This window comes from Trichechus manatus, unplaced genomic scaffold (genome assembly GCF_000243295.1).
Source record: "Trichechus manatus latirostris isolate Lorelei unplaced genomic scaffold, TriManLat1.0 scaffold00150, whole genome shotgun sequence".
In the NCBI taxonomy this organism is placed as follows: domain Eukaryota; kingdom Metazoa; phylum Chordata; class Mammalia; order Sirenia; family Trichechidae; genus Trichechus; species Trichechus manatus.
In genome coordinates, this window is record NW_004444086.1 from 2,460,224 (window position 1) to 2,482,206 (window position 21,983).

At 38.8% G+C, this 21,983-nt stretch overlaps 1 protein-coding gene across 24 annotated transcripts in view; it reads right to left on the minus strand.

Annotated features, from left to right (window-relative positions):
- ANK2 (ankyrin 2) overlaps nt 1-21,983 on the minus strand; it is a 773,539-nt gene that overhangs the window by 13,874 nt on the left and 737,682 nt on the right. For 23 of the 24 annotated variants that reach the window (XM_023740207.1, XM_023740209.1, XM_023740206.1 and 20 more), the window contains 5 exons: nt 12,060-12,134; nt 9,945-10,076; nt 8,665-8,808; nt 5,267-5,552; nt 1,786-2,077 (listed from right to left, as the gene is read on the minus strand). In XM_023740207.1, the coding sequence (XP_023595975.1) occupies nt 1,786-2,077; nt 5,267-5,552; nt 8,665-8,808; nt 9,945-10,076; nt 12,060-12,134 (929 nt within the window). Of the gene's footprint in view, nt 1-1,785; nt 2,078-5,266; nt 5,553-8,664; nt 8,809-9,944; nt 10,077-12,059; nt 12,135-13,702; nt 19,961-21,983 lie in introns of all 24 variants that reach the window. The other variant, XM_004385903.3, reaches the window with a different exon arrangement.

The following is a 21,983-nucleotide window of genomic DNA, read 5'->3' on the forward strand; positions in this document are numbered from 1 at the left end:
GAGATGTGGGGGCAAATAAATTTTTTTTGCGTCTGGCACAAAGCTAGAGATAAGGCTAAGAACATAATTACAGATTACAACACGTCTTCCAGTTATATCTTGAATCTCTCTTTCCTGATGGAATGTTGTTTAAAACGAACAACTAAATTTGCTCAGTATATTTTAAAATACCAAAATTACATTTTTATACTCCTCTCTGCTAAATGAAAACATATAAATTCTAAACCAAATTATACTTTAAATACTCAGGAATCTGCTGTCTCAAAATATGTTCAGCAAGAAAGTGACAACGATTAAATGGTCAAGTTAGGGTTTTGAGAAGTTAAAAGAGTCAAAATGGGAAGCTAAAGACAGAGAAGTGGATATTCATATAGAATAAATAGAACAGATCTATATAAACTATTTGAAATGCAGAATGAATTATCGAAATTTCTTTAAATGTATGAAATAGACTAAATATATGAATTATGCACACAATTGTTTCAAGTTTCTATTTCTCTTGGCTTATGGATTCTTAGGTTAGATTTAACTGTTAAGCCACGATAGTATCTATGAAACATTTTTACTAGTGTTCATGTAAGTCAAGAAATTTTGAAATGAATAATTCTGTGCAAAATCAAACTTGGAATAAAACTTCATTCATGGGATGAATTCATTCTTTAAGATAACTACCAAAAACAGGACACAGATCTCATCTGCCTGGAGCTTCCCTAATTTTAGTTATGATTCTATATAAATCCTGGGAGTAGATGTCACTCTCATAGGGAATAAAAATAAATGTTGTTCTTATGCCCAATATATCACTTTTTTCCTCCTAAATAATTTCAATTCTTTTATTTGCCTATTTTTTTCATTTCTAAGACTTATATTAATGATCTAAAATCCTATTGAGATAAAAATATTTTTAAATTATATTATTTTAAAGAAGAAAGATAATATTAAGTTTTATGAAAACAGAGTCTTACACTTTATTGTATTTAAGAGTCAACTGGGGAGTTATTAAAAACGTAGATTCTTGCGTTTGTGTTCCCCTCTTCCCAGGGATTAATTCTGATTCAGGAGCTCACGAGGGACCAAGTTTCCCAGTTAACTCTGAGGTATTAACCATACAGGCACCGTTTCAAGAACTAATGGTTTAAATTAATTTCTTAAGATGGTTACCACCCCTTTTACAACCAAACTACTAGGCAATTTGACATTTAGAAATATCAGTAAGTTCAGGTACAACGTTCGTCTAAGTCATTCTTAAAATAAACGTAATTTGGAAATTATCCATCCTCTAATGAGAAAAAATTTGTTTTGAGAGATAAACTTCACTTGAGACCCACAGTTGGTATGCCCATTACCCATTACATTACTTGACTTACATGAACACACAGTGATCCATACAGAGAGTGGGCACCAGCACTTTCCATGGTGGACAGACTTACCTGGGACCCTGTCAATCCCTATCACTATTCTTCCCGCCTAAGTTTACTAATTTTCAAAAGCAATGTCAGATACATTGTCTCACCATAGTGTTCGATTTTCTTAGCAAAAGGTTTCTAATTATAAAATTAGGCTCCTGGTCAAATCACTAGAATTGGAACTGTATACCATTTCTTCTAGATTCACTGGTTCTCAGATTTTAAAAGGATTGACAGCTTTACATGGTCTTGGTTGAAAATTAACTTGGCAAGTCTTTTTGATTTGAAGTGATACAATAAGCCATCAGAGAAATGGAAATTGGGGGAGGGTTGTAGCTTTGTTACAGTTGGGCAAGGAAATGGAGAAGGGGATTCTTACCTTTTGAAAAGCTACATCTTCATCGGGTCTTTCAAAGATTCGTGGCTGGTCATCAGCAGACTCCACTATCACAAGGCTAGTTCTTCGTGGAGAACTCTCCTCTCTCTGCACTGGGGACTCTTCTGGTTCTTGCACGATTGGGGAGCCTCCCCACTCACTGGATGTTGGGGTCTGGAGGTATGGCCTCTCCTCCTCAGAAGGGGTGCTAATTTCCTCAGGTATCTTGCTAGGAGATCCAGATACCACTGGAGACTTCAGAGTCTCTGATACTTCTGTTCCTGGGGTTGTCACACTGAAATGAAAAAGCCAAATTATACTCCTGGAGCATATGCATAAAGCAAGGGGTTGGAAGGGAGAGGGAGCTTGTCTTCATAGTCCACAGCAGTCAAAATAAAAAAAACCCATTGTCCAGATGAATGAATAAACAAACTATGGTACATACACACAATGGAATACTATGCAACAATAAAAAGAGCGATGAAGCTGTGAAACATCTCACAACATGGATGAATCTGGAGGACATTATGCTGAGTGAAATAAGTTGATCACAAAAGGACAAATACTGTATGAGATCACTATTATAAAAACTCATGAAGAGGCTTACACACAGAAAGAAACAATCTTTGATAGTTACTAGGGAGAGGAAGGGTGAGGAGGGAAAACAACTATATAGACAATAGATAAGTGGTAACTTTGGTGAAGGGTAAGACAGTACACAATACTGGGGAAGTCAGCACAACTTGACCAAGGCAAGGTCATGGAACCGTCATAGACACATCTAAACTCCCTGAGGGACCAAACTACTGGGTTGATGGATGGGGACCGTGGTCTTGGGGAACATGTAGCTCAATTGACATCACATTGTTTATAAAGAAAATGTTCTACATCCTACTTTGGTGAGTAGCATGTGGGGTCTTAAAAGCCAGTGAGCAGCCATCTGAGATACTCCACTGGTCCCACCCCATCTGGAGCAAGGGAGAATGAAGAAAACCAAAGACACAAGGTAAAGATTAGTCCAAAGGACTAATGGACCACAACTACCACAGCCTCCACTAGACTGAGCCCAGCACAACTAGATGGTGCCAGCTACCACCACTGACTGCTCTGACAGGGATCACAATACAGGGTCCCAAACAGAGCTGGAGAAAAATGTAGGACAAAATTCTAACTCACAAGAAAAAATCAGACCTACTCGTCTGACAGAGACTGGAGAAACCCCAAGAGTATGACCACCAAACATCCTTTTAACTCAGTACTGAAGTCACTCCTGAGGTTCACCCTTCAGCCAAAGATCAGACAGGCACAGAAAACAAAATGAGACTAAATGGGCACACCAGCCTAGGGGCAAGGACTAGAAGGCAGACGGGGACAGGAAAGCTGGTAATGGGAACCTAAGGTCGAGAAGGGGAGAGTGTTGACATGTTGTGGGGTTGGCAACCAATATCACAAAACAATATGTTTATTAATTGTTTAATGAGAAACTAATCTGTAAACCTTCATCTAAAGCACAATAAAAAACAAAAACAAAAATATTGTCATTGAGTCCATTCTGATTCATGGTGACCCCATGTGTGTCAGAGCAATCTCACATAAGTAGATTGCCAGGGCTTTCTCCTGTGGTGCCACTGAGTGGATTGAAACTACCAGGCTTTTGGTTAGTAGCCATGTGCAAACCATTTGCATCATCCAGGGACCTCAGTCAAAATAGGTTTTGCAAATTTGGTCAAGAAATAATATTTGAGGAAGAAAATTTTGACCAAGAAGTGAAATTTGGCCAAGAAATAAAATTCGAAGAAAAACTATACTATAAGATACAGGATAGAGTTACAGCTAATTGCTCTAGCATTGGCAGGGAATGATGTATTCTAAAGATAAAAAATATCTTAAAATATATCATACAGTTTCTGACTTCTACAAAGTGAATAAATTATAACTTCAACTTTTCTTGGATAATGAACATGTTGCCATCAAGTTGATTCCGACTCATAGCAACCCTACAGGACAGTGTAGAACTGCCTCATAGAGTTTCCAGGGAGTGGCTGGTGGATTTGAAACTGCTGACATTTTGGTTAGCAGTAGAGCTCTTAACCACTACACCACCAGGGCTCCTTCTTTGATAATGCAAGGAAATAATTGATATTAAGGCTCTGAGGAGTTTTACATTAAAATACATATAGATAATAAGGCTTTTGAAGCAAGAATCAAAACGTGGTAAAATTAAAGAAAAGCAATATAGAAATCTCCGTATTCGTATAGTTATTATATTGTAAATATGGAGATAGTCCTGTTGTCCCTCTGGAAAACTAGATTACTTAACAGAGGATCTCTTGACACTGGAACTTTTCTGCTCCCATAGGCTGGAGTTACTACGATGCAACCTTTCAGAATCTTACTTTCTAAATAAGAAATAATTTCTAAATAAGTTCTGCTGCTTTTTTGTATTTAGTGCAATTTCCTGTTACCATGTAGATATTAAATTCCCAATTCTCTTCTGCTATCCCCTCCCTTTCCCCCATCTTTTCTTTTTTAGTTTTTTTTTTTTTTTCTTTACCTTTTCTTTATGCTCACTCCTAAAACAGGGGAGCAGTTCAGAAGGAAGAAGAGATTATTTCAGTATTCATTTCATCCTCTTTTCCTCAAGTTCCAGTGACCCCAGAACAAAAGTCACTAATGACAAAGGATATGCTGTGATGCAGTCTCACAACACACTATTCTCTGATTTCAGGGCTAGAGACACGTTTGCCTGATCTGTTTTCTTTTTCTTAGACAATTAGTATCATTTAAACAACTTTCTTTCTCCTTTGCTTATTTAAGTTCTGCGCTGAACTGTACTCTGCAGCTTCCTTTAGCCATAAGCTCTCTAGAAGATTTCTCTTCATTCTCACCCCAAACCCCACTCACCTCATTTTAATAGTCTTGTATCTGTGTTAATAATTTCTGTTATTAAAATATTAACATATTTTAATATAAATATTAACCACCTCGTAGCTTTGTTGGAATATACAGTGGGTTGCTTTACCTATGCATCACTATTCATACTCCAAAGCAGCCTGGGCACAATAATTACTGTATTTGCAGATTACAGAGCAAGTGAGGTGCAATAATCTTACAATTAATAAACTCTGCTGTCTATATGAAATTTTATAGTTTAAACAATGATTTCATAGGCTATTTTTTGACATTTGACCCTGTGATATTAACATAATTTATAAGTGTAGAAATGGAGGCTCAAAAGGCATAAGGCCATGCCCAAGGTCACACAACTGGAAATTGTCTTAAGTAGGTCTGTGCCAACAACACTGTTAGTTTGCCTCTCAAATGTCTTGCCTTTTTTTCTGTATCTCTGACATTTGTTATTGGTGGATTTCTTTTAAAATGATTTGAAAAACTCTTTGTACCTGTATATGGTACACATATGCACCCTAGCCATACTGGCTGGTTTCTTTGGAATTACATCGCCAAGGCTTTTTTGGAAACTCACAAGTATTCCTGCTGATGTTCAAGAGATGACTCTTCAGTCAGGTCTTGCATTTTCCCTGAGAAATCCTGTTGAACCTGCTCCTTGTCAGTTTGGGATAAGAGCTCTGCTGCTGAGGTGTCCCCCTCAGTTTTGGGGATGTAATCCTGAAACATGGAATAGCCAACAGAGATATCTTCCTCTGAGACGATGGGAGGGCAATCACAGGTCTCACTTTCTTTAGACTCAGGTTGCTCCTCTTTCTGTTTATGCTGTGCAGTGCATAGCTCCTCTTGAAGTACTGAGAACCCTAAAGGGAAGAACAATTTAAATCAAGTATTTATTTGAAGCTTCTCTTATATTAAGCAGACATGTATTAAGTAACTATTATGGGCCATGTCCTGTTAGAGGCCCATGGGTTACAATGGTGAACAAGATACCGTCTCCGACTTCAAGATGTTTACCATCTGGGGGGCCCAGGCAAGTAAAAGTCAGTTAAAATAGACAGTGACTGGCCTAAAAGTCCCAGTCAATGAACATGGGGGTGCCTAACTGAGGTTTAAACTCAGAGAACAAAGCAAAGATGTCACTTTAATGACCAACGTGCTTGACCCAAGCCACAGTCTCATCAGTCACCTCCTATGCATGCAAAAGCTAGACAATGAAAAAGGAAAACAGAAGAAGAATTTATACATTCAAACTGTGGGGCAAAGAATATTGACTATACTGTGGACTTCCAGAAAAATGAACAAATCTATCTTAGAAGAAATAAAACCAGAATGCTCCTTAAAAGTGAGGATGGTGAGACTGTGACTCACTTACTTTAGACACGTTACCAGGAAAGACTAATGGCTACAAAAGGACATTGGTAGAGAGTCAGTAGAAATCAGGGAAACCCTCAATGAACTAGATTGACACAATAGCCAAAACAATGAACTCAAACATATCAATGCTCACGAAGATGGTGCAGGGCTGCGTAAAGTTTCATTCTGTTATGTATAAGGTCACTATGAGTTGGAGCTGACTCGCCAACTAACAGCCACACCAACCCAGGTCTAAAAAATTAGGAAAGGAATCACAAAGAGTGTGGTATTGTAAGGAGACCTCATGGTGAGTAGGCATCAACTGAGATAGTCGGGGAATAGAATCTAAGCGGCAAGACAAGTGACAGGTAATAACATGAATATCAATAATAAATAATAATGGCTAACACATTCTAAATATTTACTGTGTCAGACACTGTTCTGAGTGCTTGTAAGTACTGCCTTGTTTACCCCTCACCACAATTCTCTGAGTTAGCACTTTTTTTTATGAAGGGTTTCTTATGCCATGCAAAGGCATTTTTCTTATACCCCAGGGCAATGAGGAGTCATTGAAAAATTTTTAGCAGAGGAGTGATAAACATTGATCTATTTACTCATCCATTCAACAGAAATCTATTGAACATCAATTATGTAGTAATCACTGTTTAGAAGCTGAATATATAACAGTGAGCAAGATAGAAAAAGCTCCTGCCTTCCCTTCACTGAACTTTCATTTCTGCAGATATATATTTATGGTAAATATTACCAGAAAAAGTAAACCAGGGTCAAACTGTAGCATAAAGAGGGCTAGTATTTTAGATAGCCCTATTGTCAGGAAGGAGTGCTCTTAGGAGGTGATATCTGAGCAGAGGCCTGAATGAAATGAGGAAAAGGCACCTGATGATCTAAGCGAGAAGTACTCAAGGGTGGAGGAAACAGAAAGTACCAACCAAGGCCCTGAAGCAGGAGAGTGCTTGGGATACTCAGGGGACAGAGAAAGAGACCAAGTGTCTGAGACTAGTGAGTGAGGGAAAAAGATGGGAGATGGGGACAAGCTATGAGGCTCTTGATGAACACCATGACACACCAGCATTTAAATATATAAAAAAAGAGGAAGCTACAGGAAAGGATACTAATGTTGAACAGCCAGTAAAGTAGAAAGAAAACCAGAAGATGGAGTGGCATGGAAAATAAGTGAAGAAAACATTTTATGAAGAAGCAATTATTTGTGTAAATGCTACTCAGCGGTGAAATAAGATAAAGACTAAAAAATATCCAACAAAGCTTGGCAATGCAGAAATAACTGGAGAATTTTACAAGATTGCTCTCAGCAGAGTGGTGATGGTAAAAGCCTGATTGGAGTGTATTCTAGAGAGAGTTCTGAGAGAATTGGAGGAGAGGAAGCAGAATTAGTAAGTTCAGTTTACTCTTTTGAGGAAGTTTTCTATTAAATGGATGGAGAAACAGAGCAGTAATGGAGGGGGCGCAATATGAGGTAAAGAGAGTTGTCTGCTTTGCTTTGATTTTAAAGATGGGACCAATTAAAGTATGTTTTAATGCTGTCAGTCATGGTCCAGTTGTTAGGAGACAGCGTGGGTAACTGCAAGAGTGAAGTCCTTGATTGGGTTAAATAGGATGAGATGTGGTACATAAGAAGAGATGATGGCTTTAGGAAAGCAAGGAAATTTCATCCATTGTAAAAAGAGGCAAGGTAGAATATAAGCAAACAAACAAACCAAACCTGTTGCCACTGAGTCGATTCTGACTCATAGCAACCCTATAGGACAGAGTAGAACTGCCCCACATGGTTTCCAAGGCTGTAAATTTTTACAGAAGCAGACTGCCATATCGGTCTCCTATGAATCAGCTGGGGGTTTGAATTGCCAACCTTCCAGTTAGCAGCCAAGTGCTTAAATACTGCACCACCGGGGCTCCTTAAGGTAGAGTATAGGTGTTGAAATTTAGGTGTGTACATTTTGAGGTAGGAGAATATGCACATTTGCATCTGATTATTCCTATTTTTCAAAAAAATATGAAATCTGGACAGCTGGCAATAAAGAAAAGAGACATATTGGAGGTTAGAAGGAAAGAAGAGAATATGTAAAATAAAGATGACAGAGAGCTCAAATGAATGAGAAATGTTTAGAGAAATCGTAATAGTAAAAAGTTGGTAGGGCTAATGGCTGGGGATGCCAGGGGATTTGAAGAATTTTCGGTGTAGAAGTAAAAGAGGGAGTAAGTATAATGCTTCTAACTAGGAGGTGGAAGTAATACAGTTATTGGTAATAATAAGATCTTGGTTGTGAGCACAGAAAAGGCTGGCTAAAGATAGAGTAACAAATGCAAGTATCAGAGGTACAATCCAGAAACTGAGAGAACAGGGCATTGGATGGATCATCCATGTTGATGGTGAAATCACAAAGAATGAGTAGTGGTGGTGGCAGCCCATAAAATGGACTGGGAAGCTGGGGGTAGTGAGGAAAAGAATATATGATCCCCAAAAGCCATATTTTACCCTATTAAAAAAAAAAAAGGAGAGAATAAGTCCAGTTGTCTGAATTAACTACACATACATACTGACACACATACACACACACACACACACACACATCAGTTGACCTTCACTATGATCCAGTGTAATGGTCTGTTCGATTTCTGCATAGCTATGACTGATGCGCTCCTGGAAAGGTTCCGTGCTGGCCTCCATGAGATGAACAATATCCATTCGGTTGATCTTGGTGAGACATTCAATAAGACCAGTATCTGGGATATTAGGAAAAAAAATATTTATTACATATGAAAACTAATCATTTTAAAATTTCCTTCATTTAGATGTCTTACTAAATCTTTGATATTTTGCACAGAAAACAATCAGAGCCCAATTAAGGGTCTTTGTTAAAAATAAACACACAGAAAACAAAGAGACAGGCGCAAAAAAGATGGCACAGAAGTAGGGTTGCCAGATAACATACAGGACACCCGGTTGAATTTAAGTTTAATTTTCAGATAAAAACATACAAACATACAAGCAAAACACTTTTTTTATAATTATGCTCCAAATATAGCTTTAAAAAAAACCAAACCCATTGCCGTTGAGTCCATTCCGACTCATAGTGACCCTATAGTACAGAGTAGAACTGCCCCATAAGGTTTTCAAGGGGCGACTGGTGGATTTGAACTGGTTAGCAGTCGTAGCTCTTAACCACTATGCCACCAGGGTTTTGAAATATAGCTTAGGATATACTTATATTAATGACATTTTTGTTGTTTATCTGACATCCAAGTTTAACTGGGTGTCTAGTATTTTTATTTGCTAAATCTGGCAATCCCACCTAGAAGAAAGTAAAGGGAAGGAATGATAAGTGTGGACCGAGTGTAAACAGGGGGGATCCCTAGGTAGACTCTCAGGGAGTTGGTACATTCAGACCAGCAGAGGGATGAGAAGAAGCTTTGGTATGCATCAATTCCCATTTTATTCAAAGTCGTCAGGATACCACAAATAAACCATTATATGAATATCTCTTTGACATCTTCCCCACACTTAAATTACTTAGGAGTAAAGGAAGCAGGAGTTGAAGACAATCAACTATCAATAGGCCACTTAAAGCAACTGTGTTCGTTACCATATTCAGAAAATTTTAGGACTTCAATAACCTTCCTGTTAGCAGCCAGCGCTGATATTGCTTCCCACTAGTTAGCATTGTTTATGGGCATGTAGTGCAAGATTTTTCATGCAACATGTATATTTTAGAAATGGCAGAAGCTTGTCTCATTTGTCCTACTAGTATTCCAGGCTGATGGCATTTATTTTATTATCTTGCTGAATTTGCAAGAATGTGATTAGTGAGCAAAATGTTCCCATTTAGTCTCACGCGTCTGACATATAGTTTCCCACCTACCTGTAGCATGTTTCCCATCTCTTTCTAGCCAGTACTTCAGCAGTGCATGGCTCTGGTCTTGGAGGGAGTTGGGGTTCTCAATTCGTATTTGATGAATTTGCTCCTCAGTGAAATCTAGTTCTCTTGCTAATTCTAGAAGAGAAAACAGTACTCTGTAAACACATTAACTTCAAGGTTTAGCCCTTAAACCTTGTTTTGTGATTTTGTAGATGATGTCTCTTTGTATTGCTGTGAGTAATAGAATTCTTTTAATCTTACTTCTACTTATTGGCAGTGACTCAAATAGGCCTCTGTTCTTTTAGCATTGATTTTGGAGTTCTTCCTTAAAACAGTATAGAATGATCACTACCATAGCAGAAAGAGTAAGATGATGCTGTGATGACAGAATAAGTATAATTCAGGCACACTTATTCCAAAATGCAAAAGAAATTATTACTATTAGCATATATTCTTAGTCCAAGATAACTGATAATAGAAAATTGATAATTAGTAATGTCTGGAAGCAAGAGGAACAGACAATTTCTCACTTTTAATCGTCTTTAGATGCTCCTGGGTACTTGGATAAACACTGGGTATGGCTATGCTAAAATAGTTGGAGAAATTCCTTCTTTCTTTGATTTGACATCACGAGAATAAAAGGGTTAGGAAAGCACTAACTGACTTGGGAAGAAGCTTTTCTTTTGTGCTACCATTAAAATTCTACATGGATGCTTATACACTGTGGTATGTGTGTATATGGAATAACCTTTTTAGAGGTTAATTTGTTAATATCTTTCAAAATGAAAGAAATATATATCCTTTAACTCAGAAATTCTACTTCTAAGAATATGCCCTATAGATATACTCACAAAAACATACCAATAGACAAGGATATGTATTTCTAATAACAGGAAACAACCTAACTAGCCATCAATGAAGGCCATTAATAAAATTATAGTATATCCATACAGTAGAATGTTAAATAGCTCCCATTCACCGCCAAATCCTTTCTGAAGGGAGAAAAGTGTTTATTACCTTTACATTGTTAGCCACAAGTGATATAAAGGAAGCCAGATTGGCAATCCTAATTTAATATGTTAAATCACAGGTAAGACATTGGAATATAGCTCTCGAAACCTATAAATCATGATTTGTAAATGAGTCATATTATTTTAATAATTCATTTTACCTTAATAAATCCTTTAACATATTTTAGAATTTCTATACTTAAACCAAAAGGTTGGTGGTTCAAAACCACCAGGAGCTCCATGGGAGAAAGATCTGCTTCTGTAAAGATTTACAGCCTTGGAAAACCTATGGGGCAGTTCTACTCTGTCCTATAAGGTTGCTATGAGTCAGAATCGACTCAACAGCAGTTGGGATTAATTTTTTTTTGGTTATACTTAAACACTGTCCTTTCTCAAAAAATTAGTGAAACATTTCATTATTACCATATTTTTATGCAAATAATGCGTGCCTTCTGTTTCCGTTTGCCAGTGGCGCCCTCCCCCCGTGAGGCATTCTCCCAATCACGCTGTTAATTTTTCTTCGCAGCATATAAAAAAACTGGCATGGTGATGTTTATGAAAAAACCTCATGGGAGGAGGGTGCAGCCAGCAAACAAACGCAGAAGGTGAACATTATTTGTGTAGAAATACAGTATGTGTTTCAACATTCACCAAAAGCAATTTAACATACTTTACACATGAAGATATCTGATATAAGGTATCCAAAGTAAGAAGTCCTTATGAGATTTCAAATTAAGTGTATCATACTTTCTGAAAATTATATTTGACAATAGTTTTGAAACAGTAATATCTCCAAAGTTGAGGTATCCATAACTGTCAAAAGGGGATGGTGAGGGACGGTGTCTTCTCAAAATCTCCAAATCCAAAGTTCTATTATTCTAAATTCCAGAGATATTGAAAGACCTGCCCTGGGCCACACTGTTAGTCAATGCAGAGTCTGAATATCTCTAGCTTATACTTTATTATTAGTTTCACAATTCTATGAGGTCTTCTCCAAAGAAAGTGAAAAAAAATAGTCCTTTTTCATTGTTAATGGCATTTGGTTGATGCAACTATATCATTTAAACCAAGCAGGTTTTGTTGGAAAAATGGGTCACACTCATTTTACCTGTCCAGCTGAAGCCAAGGTGATCAGCAATATAAGCCAGCCTTTCCTCAATCCGCTCCTGCTCATCCTGTGGATCTACAGAAAGTCAAAAACAGAATGGCCAAAGGTTGTCTACGACTGCAGAGGAACCACAGTACTGATTCATCCAAAGAAAGGAAGTCATTTGTCCAAATATTTGATAGTAGCACAAATTAGGCATTACTTTTTAGATCATATTAAGTTGTGTGTTTTCCTGATTTCTGGGATGGAATGGGTAATAAACCTAATATGAACTATGAAAACCATCTGCTTCCATATCTCTTTAATCAAGACTAGTCACTGATCATAATTATATAAGTTTCTAGCAATCGTAAAACATTCCTCTTAAATTATTGGAGAGAATACTGCCCATCAGAAGACTATAATCTTGCTCAACAAACACCAGAGACATCTTAGATGGAATGCAGAAGTGAAGTAATTTTTTATAACCTCCCATTATTGCCTGTGGAGGTATAGATCACTTCCAGGACATGTCTGAAAGAAATCACCTCCGATATTCATAAGAGACCGTGGGTTGATCGTGGGTTGATCAAATCACCCTACGCTTACCCAGTGTGGCCAAAAACAACATTTGCCCAGATCCTAGTGGCCTTGGGGGGAGGGAGGATAAAAGTGTGTGCATTTGTATATGTATGTTGTATGAGTATGTGTCTGTCTATCTATCTAGATATATTACTTCTGGGTAAAGTTTCTGCCTGCTTGATACTAAATAAGCTCATATATCACTCACTTCTACAAATTATAATGTTTATACCCTCATTGACTGATGGGCAGCATTTTAGACCACAGAATCATGAAATTTTTTGTAACCAAAATTTAAGAATAATAGTCTTTATTGTAGAGATATTGGAAGACCAGAGACTACTTCTCAAAGCCATCTGTGGTTTCCTTTTTTAGAATTCAAAGTGCAAAAATTCCTTCAGAGTCAACTAAAATTGTGTAAAATTGTGCAAAGTTTGAGTTTTTGTTGTCTGCAGCATCTAATTGGAATACATTCTCCATTCATCTACCACATAAATGAAAAACATATTTTTTACCTTATTTTTGTTTGCTTAAACTGTTTACCAATGGTATCTGAAATCCAACCTTTCTGAATCAAAAACAGATCCACAATTGGAATTTTATGATATGTGAAATCTTCTTGAGCAAATGGCTTCCTAACGATTACAAAATTGTAAATACAAATTAAAGTTCATAAAAGCAAGAAGGAAAAGCAATGAATCCTCATCCTATGAAACAAAAATCAATACATTCATGTGCATAAACAAAAAGTACTTAATTTGGGTTAAGCCTGGGACTTCAGAACAACAAAACTCAAAGCTTGCATGGCCTTACGTGCAGTGGCTAGAAAAAGGCAAGATCACCGTTGCCAGGTTATCGTGTTTATGTTTTCCATAAGCATTCTCATTACTCAATCTTGAGATTGTTTTAGTAGACAAGATTATACAGAGAAAGCACAAAACATAAAAGGCTTACACAAACACATTAACCACCACAGAAAGCTTAAAGAAAATGAGAAACAAATCACCAAGTAAAACAAACAAAAAAACTATAACGAATTTATGACATGCGTAGCACAGGGAATCCCAGCGGCTGGCAAATACCTTCAACATGGTCATGGCCATTTTCATCAGGGATGCGTTCAATCAGAGTCTCAATGGACTCATCCCAAATGGGCCTTGTGTCAAAGATGTCCTCAGGAACTGAGTGTTCGGTCTCAACAGGTGGTAGATTTTCAATTACTGAAACTTCCAGGGCACTACTACTCTCATCATCTGAAACTAATTCTTGCTCCCTTTCTGACTGTGTAAGTCTATCCACTAACTTGGAAGCCTCATCACTAATCTCCTCAAAGAATTCTATGGAGTTTCTGTAAAGGTCAAAGAAATGCTCCTTACTTTCTTTTGTGGGGCTCATGCTCCCTTTGCAGGAAGATGTAGTGCTTCTGCTCTTAACTGGTAATCGAGATGAAAATATCTTTGGTCTTGTTGCCCCTTCTTCTGATTCTAACTCAAACTCCCCTGCCTTCTCTCTGCTCTCTGTTTCTGCCTCAGTGTAACTTATAGTTTTTACTGGACATTTGGTTTTTGAGTCCACAGGACTAGCATCAGATTCAGATTTGCTTCTACTATCTGGTGCTCTGCTTGTAATATCCGGTTCCTGAGGAGCCACTATCTTCTGGAAAGACGAGGCTAGGTGTGAAAGCTGCTGCTCTGCTCTTTGGATGGGTGATTTGATGGGGATTTTGGACTTTGGTTTTGTTTCATCATCCTTACTTTCATCATCCAGACTGGGCAGAAAATCTTCAGAAAGTGAACTTTCGTACTTTGCAGATGGAGGTGCTGGTGTTGAAGCAGGCATAGTCCTTACAGGTATTTTGGATTTGCTTTCAGTAGAAGGCACATTCTCCATGGGTGCAGTAGGGATTTCAATCACAGATTTTTGTTCCTCTGGGGAAGAATCAGGAGAATCATCATCCCGATCTGAATACACAGACCTAGTGACTGTGGAAAAATCTAACTGAACTTGTACAACCGGTTCAGGGGAGTCAGGGCTCGATGTCTGCTTCATATTGGATGCAGGAGGTGTATCACTTGTTTGCATGATGGTGAGGTCCTCGACTCCTGCGGAAGTAGCCTCTTTTGTTGATGTTTCAATAGAGGCCGACATACCCATTTGGGAGTCAAGTTGAGCATCTAAGGCAGGTATCTCATCTACTTTCTCACTCAGGTCAGCTGGAAGTAAGTCAGCTTCATCATCTACTGTTTCTTTTGATTCTGAAAGTGCTAGTGACTCAGCTGATGTCTCCAGCTGTGGGGGATCAGCCTTCGAAGCCCCCTCTTTCATGTCTTCAGAGGGGGTCTCTTCCCTGGATTCTTGTCCAATTTGGAAAAAGTGAAAACTTTCATCTGCATAGGACCTTTTGGTCATATCGATGGCACCACTTCGGGTCATCTCAAACAACTTTCCTTCCTGAAAAAGAAATGGATTTTGTTCACTTGTTGGTGTCCCCTCTTCAGTTGGGGTCCTAGCAGGAGTGGTGTCGGGGGTGGTACCCTGTGATTGTTTGTCTACCATCAAACCAAATATCTTTTGTTCTTCCTCTTTCACTCGCGCCTCAAAGGCTTCATCATCTTCACGGATTTCACTCCAGGAATCAGAATCCACATCAGTTTTTGTGATAATGACTTTGCTTATTTGTCCACCAACAACTGCTGATGCATTTGGTATAGCAGGCTCTACAGATGAGGCAGCTCTATCTGATTGCATTTCCCACACAGAACTTTCTTGTTTTGATTCTATATCCACATTCTGGTTCTCAAAATTAGGTTGTTCACTTGAAACAGTTCCACTAGAGGAGCTTTCCACTACTACGTTTTCAACAGATGATGTGATGGTAACAGAATATACTTCAGAAGAGTGAAAGCTTGTGGTGTGTCTCACATCTGTTTGGGTTTTGCTTTCTTCACCTGAGAAAAATGATTGGGAAGGAACATTTTCATAAGGGCTTATGATTTGAGGATCATAGATTTCATCAGTCTCAGCTGGGTCAGACACTGGAACATCTATGGATATTACATCTGTTTGAGTAGTACTAGATGACTCTTCAGTTGAACGATCCACTGGTAAGCTCTCAAAAGTCTGATCATTTTTTGTGACCTCCATTTTTATAGCAGAAGATGTGGAGGATATTTCTTCATCTAGTCCTTTTCCTTCAGATACCGGACAATGAGTCAAAGAGGACAAAGATGAAGAGCTTTCACTGGAGCATTCTACTTGTAGAGATTCCACTTTAGAACCATCAAGCTCTTCATCTTCCGTGTCTATTTTGTGACTATCTTCAAGAGCTAAGGATTCTTTATGGATGATTAGCTGCTCTTCAACATCATCACCAGCTGAACTCTGAAGACCTGAATAGACTGGAGTGGCTGGGCTGGTAGGACTCGTGGCCTTACAGTCAAGACCATCACAGATTTTAGGCTGATCAGTGTCTCTATTTAGATCATCATAAGACATATCTGGACCATCAATGGAAATATCATGACTGTCTTCAGGCAAATGGGATTCACAATCTTTTTCTTCTACTGATTTACCTGGGTCTTCTGGAATCTCTTCATTAATCTTGAAAGTGTACTGTTTAGAAACTATAGTCTGGAACTGAACTTCTTCAGGACTGGAATTGGAATCCATGCTGGACTGAAGTGGTGAAGGAGGTTGTACACGAATAACTGGTTCTGCTAAGAGGCCTGAGTTAGCATCTTTTTTCAGCTGTGTCAACTCAGGTTCACTTTCTGAGGAGGAAGAAGGCTTTCGGCTCTCTGACGTCACTACTACAGGGACATCATTTTCACCCTCCACACTCTCCATATGCTTTGGTTCATCCAAGTCTGCTGAGTAGTCAGCATCTGGGTCAGAGGATGAAGATTCTTCTTGCTTGGGTTCTTTCTTGTAGTCCCTTTTTTGCTTTGCTTCTTGTTCAAGTTCATCAAACGTTTTTATTTTAGTTACCATTTTAAACATTTCCTCTTCAGGCGTGAACCTCTTTTTTTCTCCATTTTCTGAGTCATCCTCCTCTGCACATTCATGAATCACAGCTGGTTTTGGTGTGGTTGCATCTGTGGCTTTGGGTGTGACCTCATAGCTAATTTCTTCAGAGCTGGGTGTGTCAGGAGAAAGGGGACTCTTTCCTGAGCTCTCCATGAGCGACGTCTGCTCAAGACTGTCATCCTCAGCACTGCCATCAGGGTCTCGGAGCAGCCGGGACCGCATGGAGGCCACTTCTGTAAAGAGTTCTGCTTTGGTGATGGCTGCAGGAAGAGGAAAGGGACTTGGGAGAATTTCAGCCTTCATTTTTGGTTCAACAGGGCTGCTTTCAAGAGAGTCACAGCAAGGGGACTCTTTCAGAGGACTTGGTTCCAGAGAGTCAGGAGTTTTGTGTGAGGAGTTATCCTCCAGCACAGGGCTAGCTTCCAGAGAGTCTTTGTGGCTTACTGCTAATGACTCGTCAGCCACAGGGCTGAGGACTTCACTATCACGGCTAGGAAGTGCAAGTTCTAACCCTTGGGGACTTCTAAGGACTCCCTGAGGCTTTGATTCAGTCCCTGAGTCTGTCTTTACAGAAGCATCAGGCAATGGTGAGGTCTTTGTCTCATCTGAGGGTTCGGTGGTTGTGGATTCCTGAACCTCAATATCAGTTTGTGTCTTATGGGCTGAACTACCACTTGTATGTTGACCTTCATCACAGGAAGCCTCCTCAGTCAGTCCTTTGGGTACTACTTCTACTAATGATACACTACTCCTGCCAGGGCGATCTCCTTGTTTGGGGCATGTGTCTTTGGAAGGGTCCAGAGTGGTTTCCTTTAGAACACATTCAACAGAGGGATATGTGCCTTCAGGGATTGTAGCACCTTGCTCTTCAGAACCATCACTAATGTCTTTGGTCGTGGGATGCTCTTTTTCTGAATGACTTTCTGTTGGTGTTTCTAACTTTGTAGTTTCCTCTGTTTCCCCAATTTGTTTATCACTTTTCTTTGGTGAGAAAGAAAGGCTTTCTGGACTTGTCTCAGGGGTCTCTGCTAGACCCTCATGCTTATAGCTTTCTTCTGAACTAATCTGAGGGGTCCCTTCCATCAGGCTGCCACATGGGGAATCTGTTATCCCTTCATGCTTTAGGCTTTCAGAACTGCCATCTAAAGCACTGCTCTGTAAAGACAGAGCCGGAAGGAATTCATCTTTCATATAATCTAGTGGGAATGTTGTATTGAAAGGGCTAGTGAGTACTTGGTCTAAGTGAAGCTGTGCCTTTTCAGTCTCTTCATTTAAGCAGAATTGTTGGTATCTGTCATTGTCTTCTAACTCTTCCTTAATGACAACAGAAAAGTCAGTGGAGGTTTTCCTGTCGGGGCTGATCTGGAGATCCATTTCTCCTTGTTCATCAACCATCTTTTCTTTGGGGACCTCACTCTCTTTATGGCTTTCTTCTTGGGGTGCTGACTGAACAGGCTCAGGTGCTTTGTGGTTGAGAGCTTTCTCCTTTTCTCCAACTATATCTTCTCTCTTAAACCCTATAGAGGAAGCACGAACCCCTCTTTTGGATTCTGAAGCTCCTGTTACTAAAAATCTCTGGCCTCGTTTGATTGTATGACTCTCTATTTTCTGTGATTCTCTCTGGGTTGTTATCTGTCCCTTTTCTTTTTCTACCCGAGCTTTGCCTTTTTCTTGTGGCTGCTTTTGTTTTGCTGATTTGTGTTCAAAGAGTCCAGTCTTATGTTTAGATGGGTCCTGACCTGACTGGAAGGCTTTCATCAATTCCCGAACAGACATTGTCTCCTCAATTCTTTCTGTTTTTGAGGTGGGGGAGACAGGTGGTTGCTTGTCTGTTTTACCTGAAGGTGACACAGGCAAGTGCTTTTCAGTTTTCCCAGTGGTTGATGCAGGTGGCTGCTTTTCCATTTTTCCAGAGGGTGATACAGGCAATCGTTTTTCTGTTCTCCCAGGTGATACTGGTGGATGTCTCTCTGTTCTCCCGGAGGGTGATGCAGGTGGACGTTTGTCTGTTTTACCTGAAGGTGATACAGGTGCGTGTCTTTCTGTTTTTGTAGACAGTGACCCAGGAGAGTGTCTTTCAAATTTTGTAGAGGGTGATACAGGTGAGTGTTTCTCGGTTTTACCTGATGATGACACAGGTGCATGTCTTTCAGTTTTTGCAGAGGGTGACACAGGTGAGTGTTTGTCAGTTTTACTTGATAGTGATACAGGAGGATGCTTTTCAGTTTTTGTAGAAGGGGAAAGAGAAGTGTGTCTTTCTGTTTTAGGGGAGGGTGATCCTGGCACATGCCTTTCTGACTTCAGAGAGGGTGATGCAGCTGGATGTGTCCTGTGGGTGGTCTTTTTTGGCACATCCTCTTTGCCTTTGATTCTGACAGGCAACTTGCTTCGACCTTTCTGTTCATCTTCCACTCGCTTCTGAAGGGCCTTTACCTTGTCCTTTATGGAACCAATGGGAGTTTCTTCTATCAAAGGAGACGTGGCCTTTGCAGTGGGAAGTGGTTCAGGGGTTAAACCTGGATCTTCATCTAATGACTCTTCTGAACTACATTTTTTAAGTTCAGTTTTATCTGTACCAGCTTGTAAACTTTCCTCTTTTTGCTTCTGTTTTTCTTTTAATTTCCTTCTCACTGGCTTCTTTATTCCCAGGGTTGGTTTGTGCTGTTCCTGTGTACTCTGTAACTCATCTGGGAGTGTATCTTTCTCTTCATTTTCAGAGCCCCTGCTAATAGCCAAAGCCTCACGTTTCTCCTCTGTGGTATCTTGAACTGTCTGTGGTTGTACTTCATGACGACTGGCATATGAATTTAGATCATCAGTAAGGTAGTTCACTAACCCAGTTGAGTCTTTTTCTACTTTTACTTTGGCCTCTTTATCTAGTCTAACTTCTACACATGGATATTCAGTGATTTCTACAGGTGCCTTTTGCTTAGCCTCTTCTATTTCCTCCTCACTGATAATAACCCATTCCTCTTCCACTAACTCTCTCTCTGACTGAGACCTCTGCAGACTGCCTTCATCTCTTGTGCAGGTTCCACTTCTCAGGATTTCATTCACTTTCTCTAAGTCCTCTTTCACTCTTTCAACAATTTCAAAAGGTTCTCCTGGCTCTTCCTCAGCAGTCTTCACCAGCTCCTTCACTTTAATAGAGCCTGCCTTATCGGACACATCCGTGGTCAAGATGGCGGTCATTTTGATCAAATCTTGTTTCATCTCAGAAACTTCAGAGAGCAAGTCCGGACTTGCTAGGACAGGAACTTCATTAACCAGGTGACTTTTCAGGATAGATGTTTCTGTAGATTCTGTCTCATCATCTTTGATGTGGATGAAAAAACATTGAAAGTAAAATGGAAATCAAAAAGGATATTGGCAAATATAATCAGGACTGAACCGACACAGCGTCTTTTCCTGTCGTGGTGGGAGGGGCAACAAAATGGGCTGGGAATGGTGGATCCACAAAGTCTCAGGGTACAAGAGCAAAGCAAGGCTAACGGAAAAAAAAAAACAACTGAAAAGGAAAAATGAGCAGGAAATAACTTGCTTAATTTTCTCACTGTAGCACATCCACAGGTACAACAAAGCTATAACAAATAATCAAGACACCCACACATGCACACACACAAAAAATCACAAATCCAAACAAAGAAAGAAAGCAGTGAAATTACACAGAAGTATCTCAAGATTGTTCAGATGTTACATATCAATGTTCAAAAATAAAATAAAATAATATAAAATAAACATGGGTAAAAAAGAAAAAAAGCATTAGAAATTGCAGAAAGTTCATTTCCTCTAGGAGAAAGCCAGTAGTAGCAAACTGTCAGAATAACTTCCAATGGTGTATATGCATTTTTTAGCCATATAAAAATCTGGAATTCATATGTTATTTCCACCATATGTATAAGAACTAAATAAAATATATCTGAATCAGCTGCACACCGGCATTTCATCTAAGGGAAATTCACACCTAACAATGAAACAAATGGTTTTGTGCTAAGAGGCATGGTCCTTTCCTTGGAGCAACCTCCTTGTTTAGACACATAATGGACAGATCAAGGAGGGAAATAAAGGAAAGGAAAGAAAAACAACAAAAACAACAATTGTGATTAAACTTATATGTGAGTCCAAAGTTAAAATGTAATGCGTGGCAACCCAAATCAGAGACAGTCACACGGGACACACACACAGTTTATGTAAGCCAAGTTATTTCCATGCAAAGCAAAGATGGAGTAAAACTGCTGGGAATGTGGCCTTGCTTAGAAGCACTGGCAGGAAGAAGGTAAGAAATTAGAAAGAATATGTAAAACATTACTGTGGTAAAGCGTATTTATTTCTCTACAAGCCAATATGTAAGATACTATATGTGGTCTATTTGATTCATCGGTAGTGGGGGCATGTACCCATTAAGGGCAAGGAGAAAATATCAGTCAAACTCATTTAGGATTTACTCATGAAAAAGACCTTAGGAAAGCGTCCCTTCAAATGAGTGCTTTTTTGGAGATAATTTTATAGTTGGATGAAGATTATTTAATGAGTGTCTTTAAACTAAAAACCAAACATGAGTCTATACCTAAACTTTGTTAACATTCACTACAACTAGGAGTCATTCAGGAGAATCTCTGGCATTATGGCAATATGATAACTTTTTTTTTTTATGGTTGAGGCAGACGAACAGATTAATTTTTAACTCCTTTTAGCTTGTATCTAAGGAGCAAAGGAAAAGGCCATTTAAACACAGTAGTCCTAAAGAAGAAAGTCAGAGAATCAAATAAAATCTTTTGTAAGAAAAGAGGAACCAGTAAAGGCAATGACAATATGTCATATAAATAAAAGTGCCTTCTCTTGAAAGAATAGGTATTTGTTGAGAAGATATAGTGCGGGAATATGCATATATCAAAATATACTTAAATAATTTATATCAATACAGATTTGTTCAATTATATAAACCAATAAAAACATTCAGAGTTTCAGATATTCCCATTCTGAATAATGATTTAACATGAAAGTTAGGAGACCTTCAATTAAAAGCATTCTAGTAACTTGGTAGTAAATTACATTGTGCTAGGGTATAAAAATCCCTCAGATCATCTCTAGATTGTATGGGGTCAGATGGCCATATTAAACATAACCCTAAGTTTTCTCCTTTTAGGAATATCACCCTGAAATACAACGAATTAGAATAAATCTTAAAATGGACAAACATTAAAAATTAGAATTTTTTGTTCTAAAGCATTCTGGGAATAAAAACAAGAAACCTGTACAATTCAACTTGAGTTCCTGCGTGTTGGAAACAGGCCAACAAACTAAAATGTGAATTCAATGTTTAACAAACCTGAAATG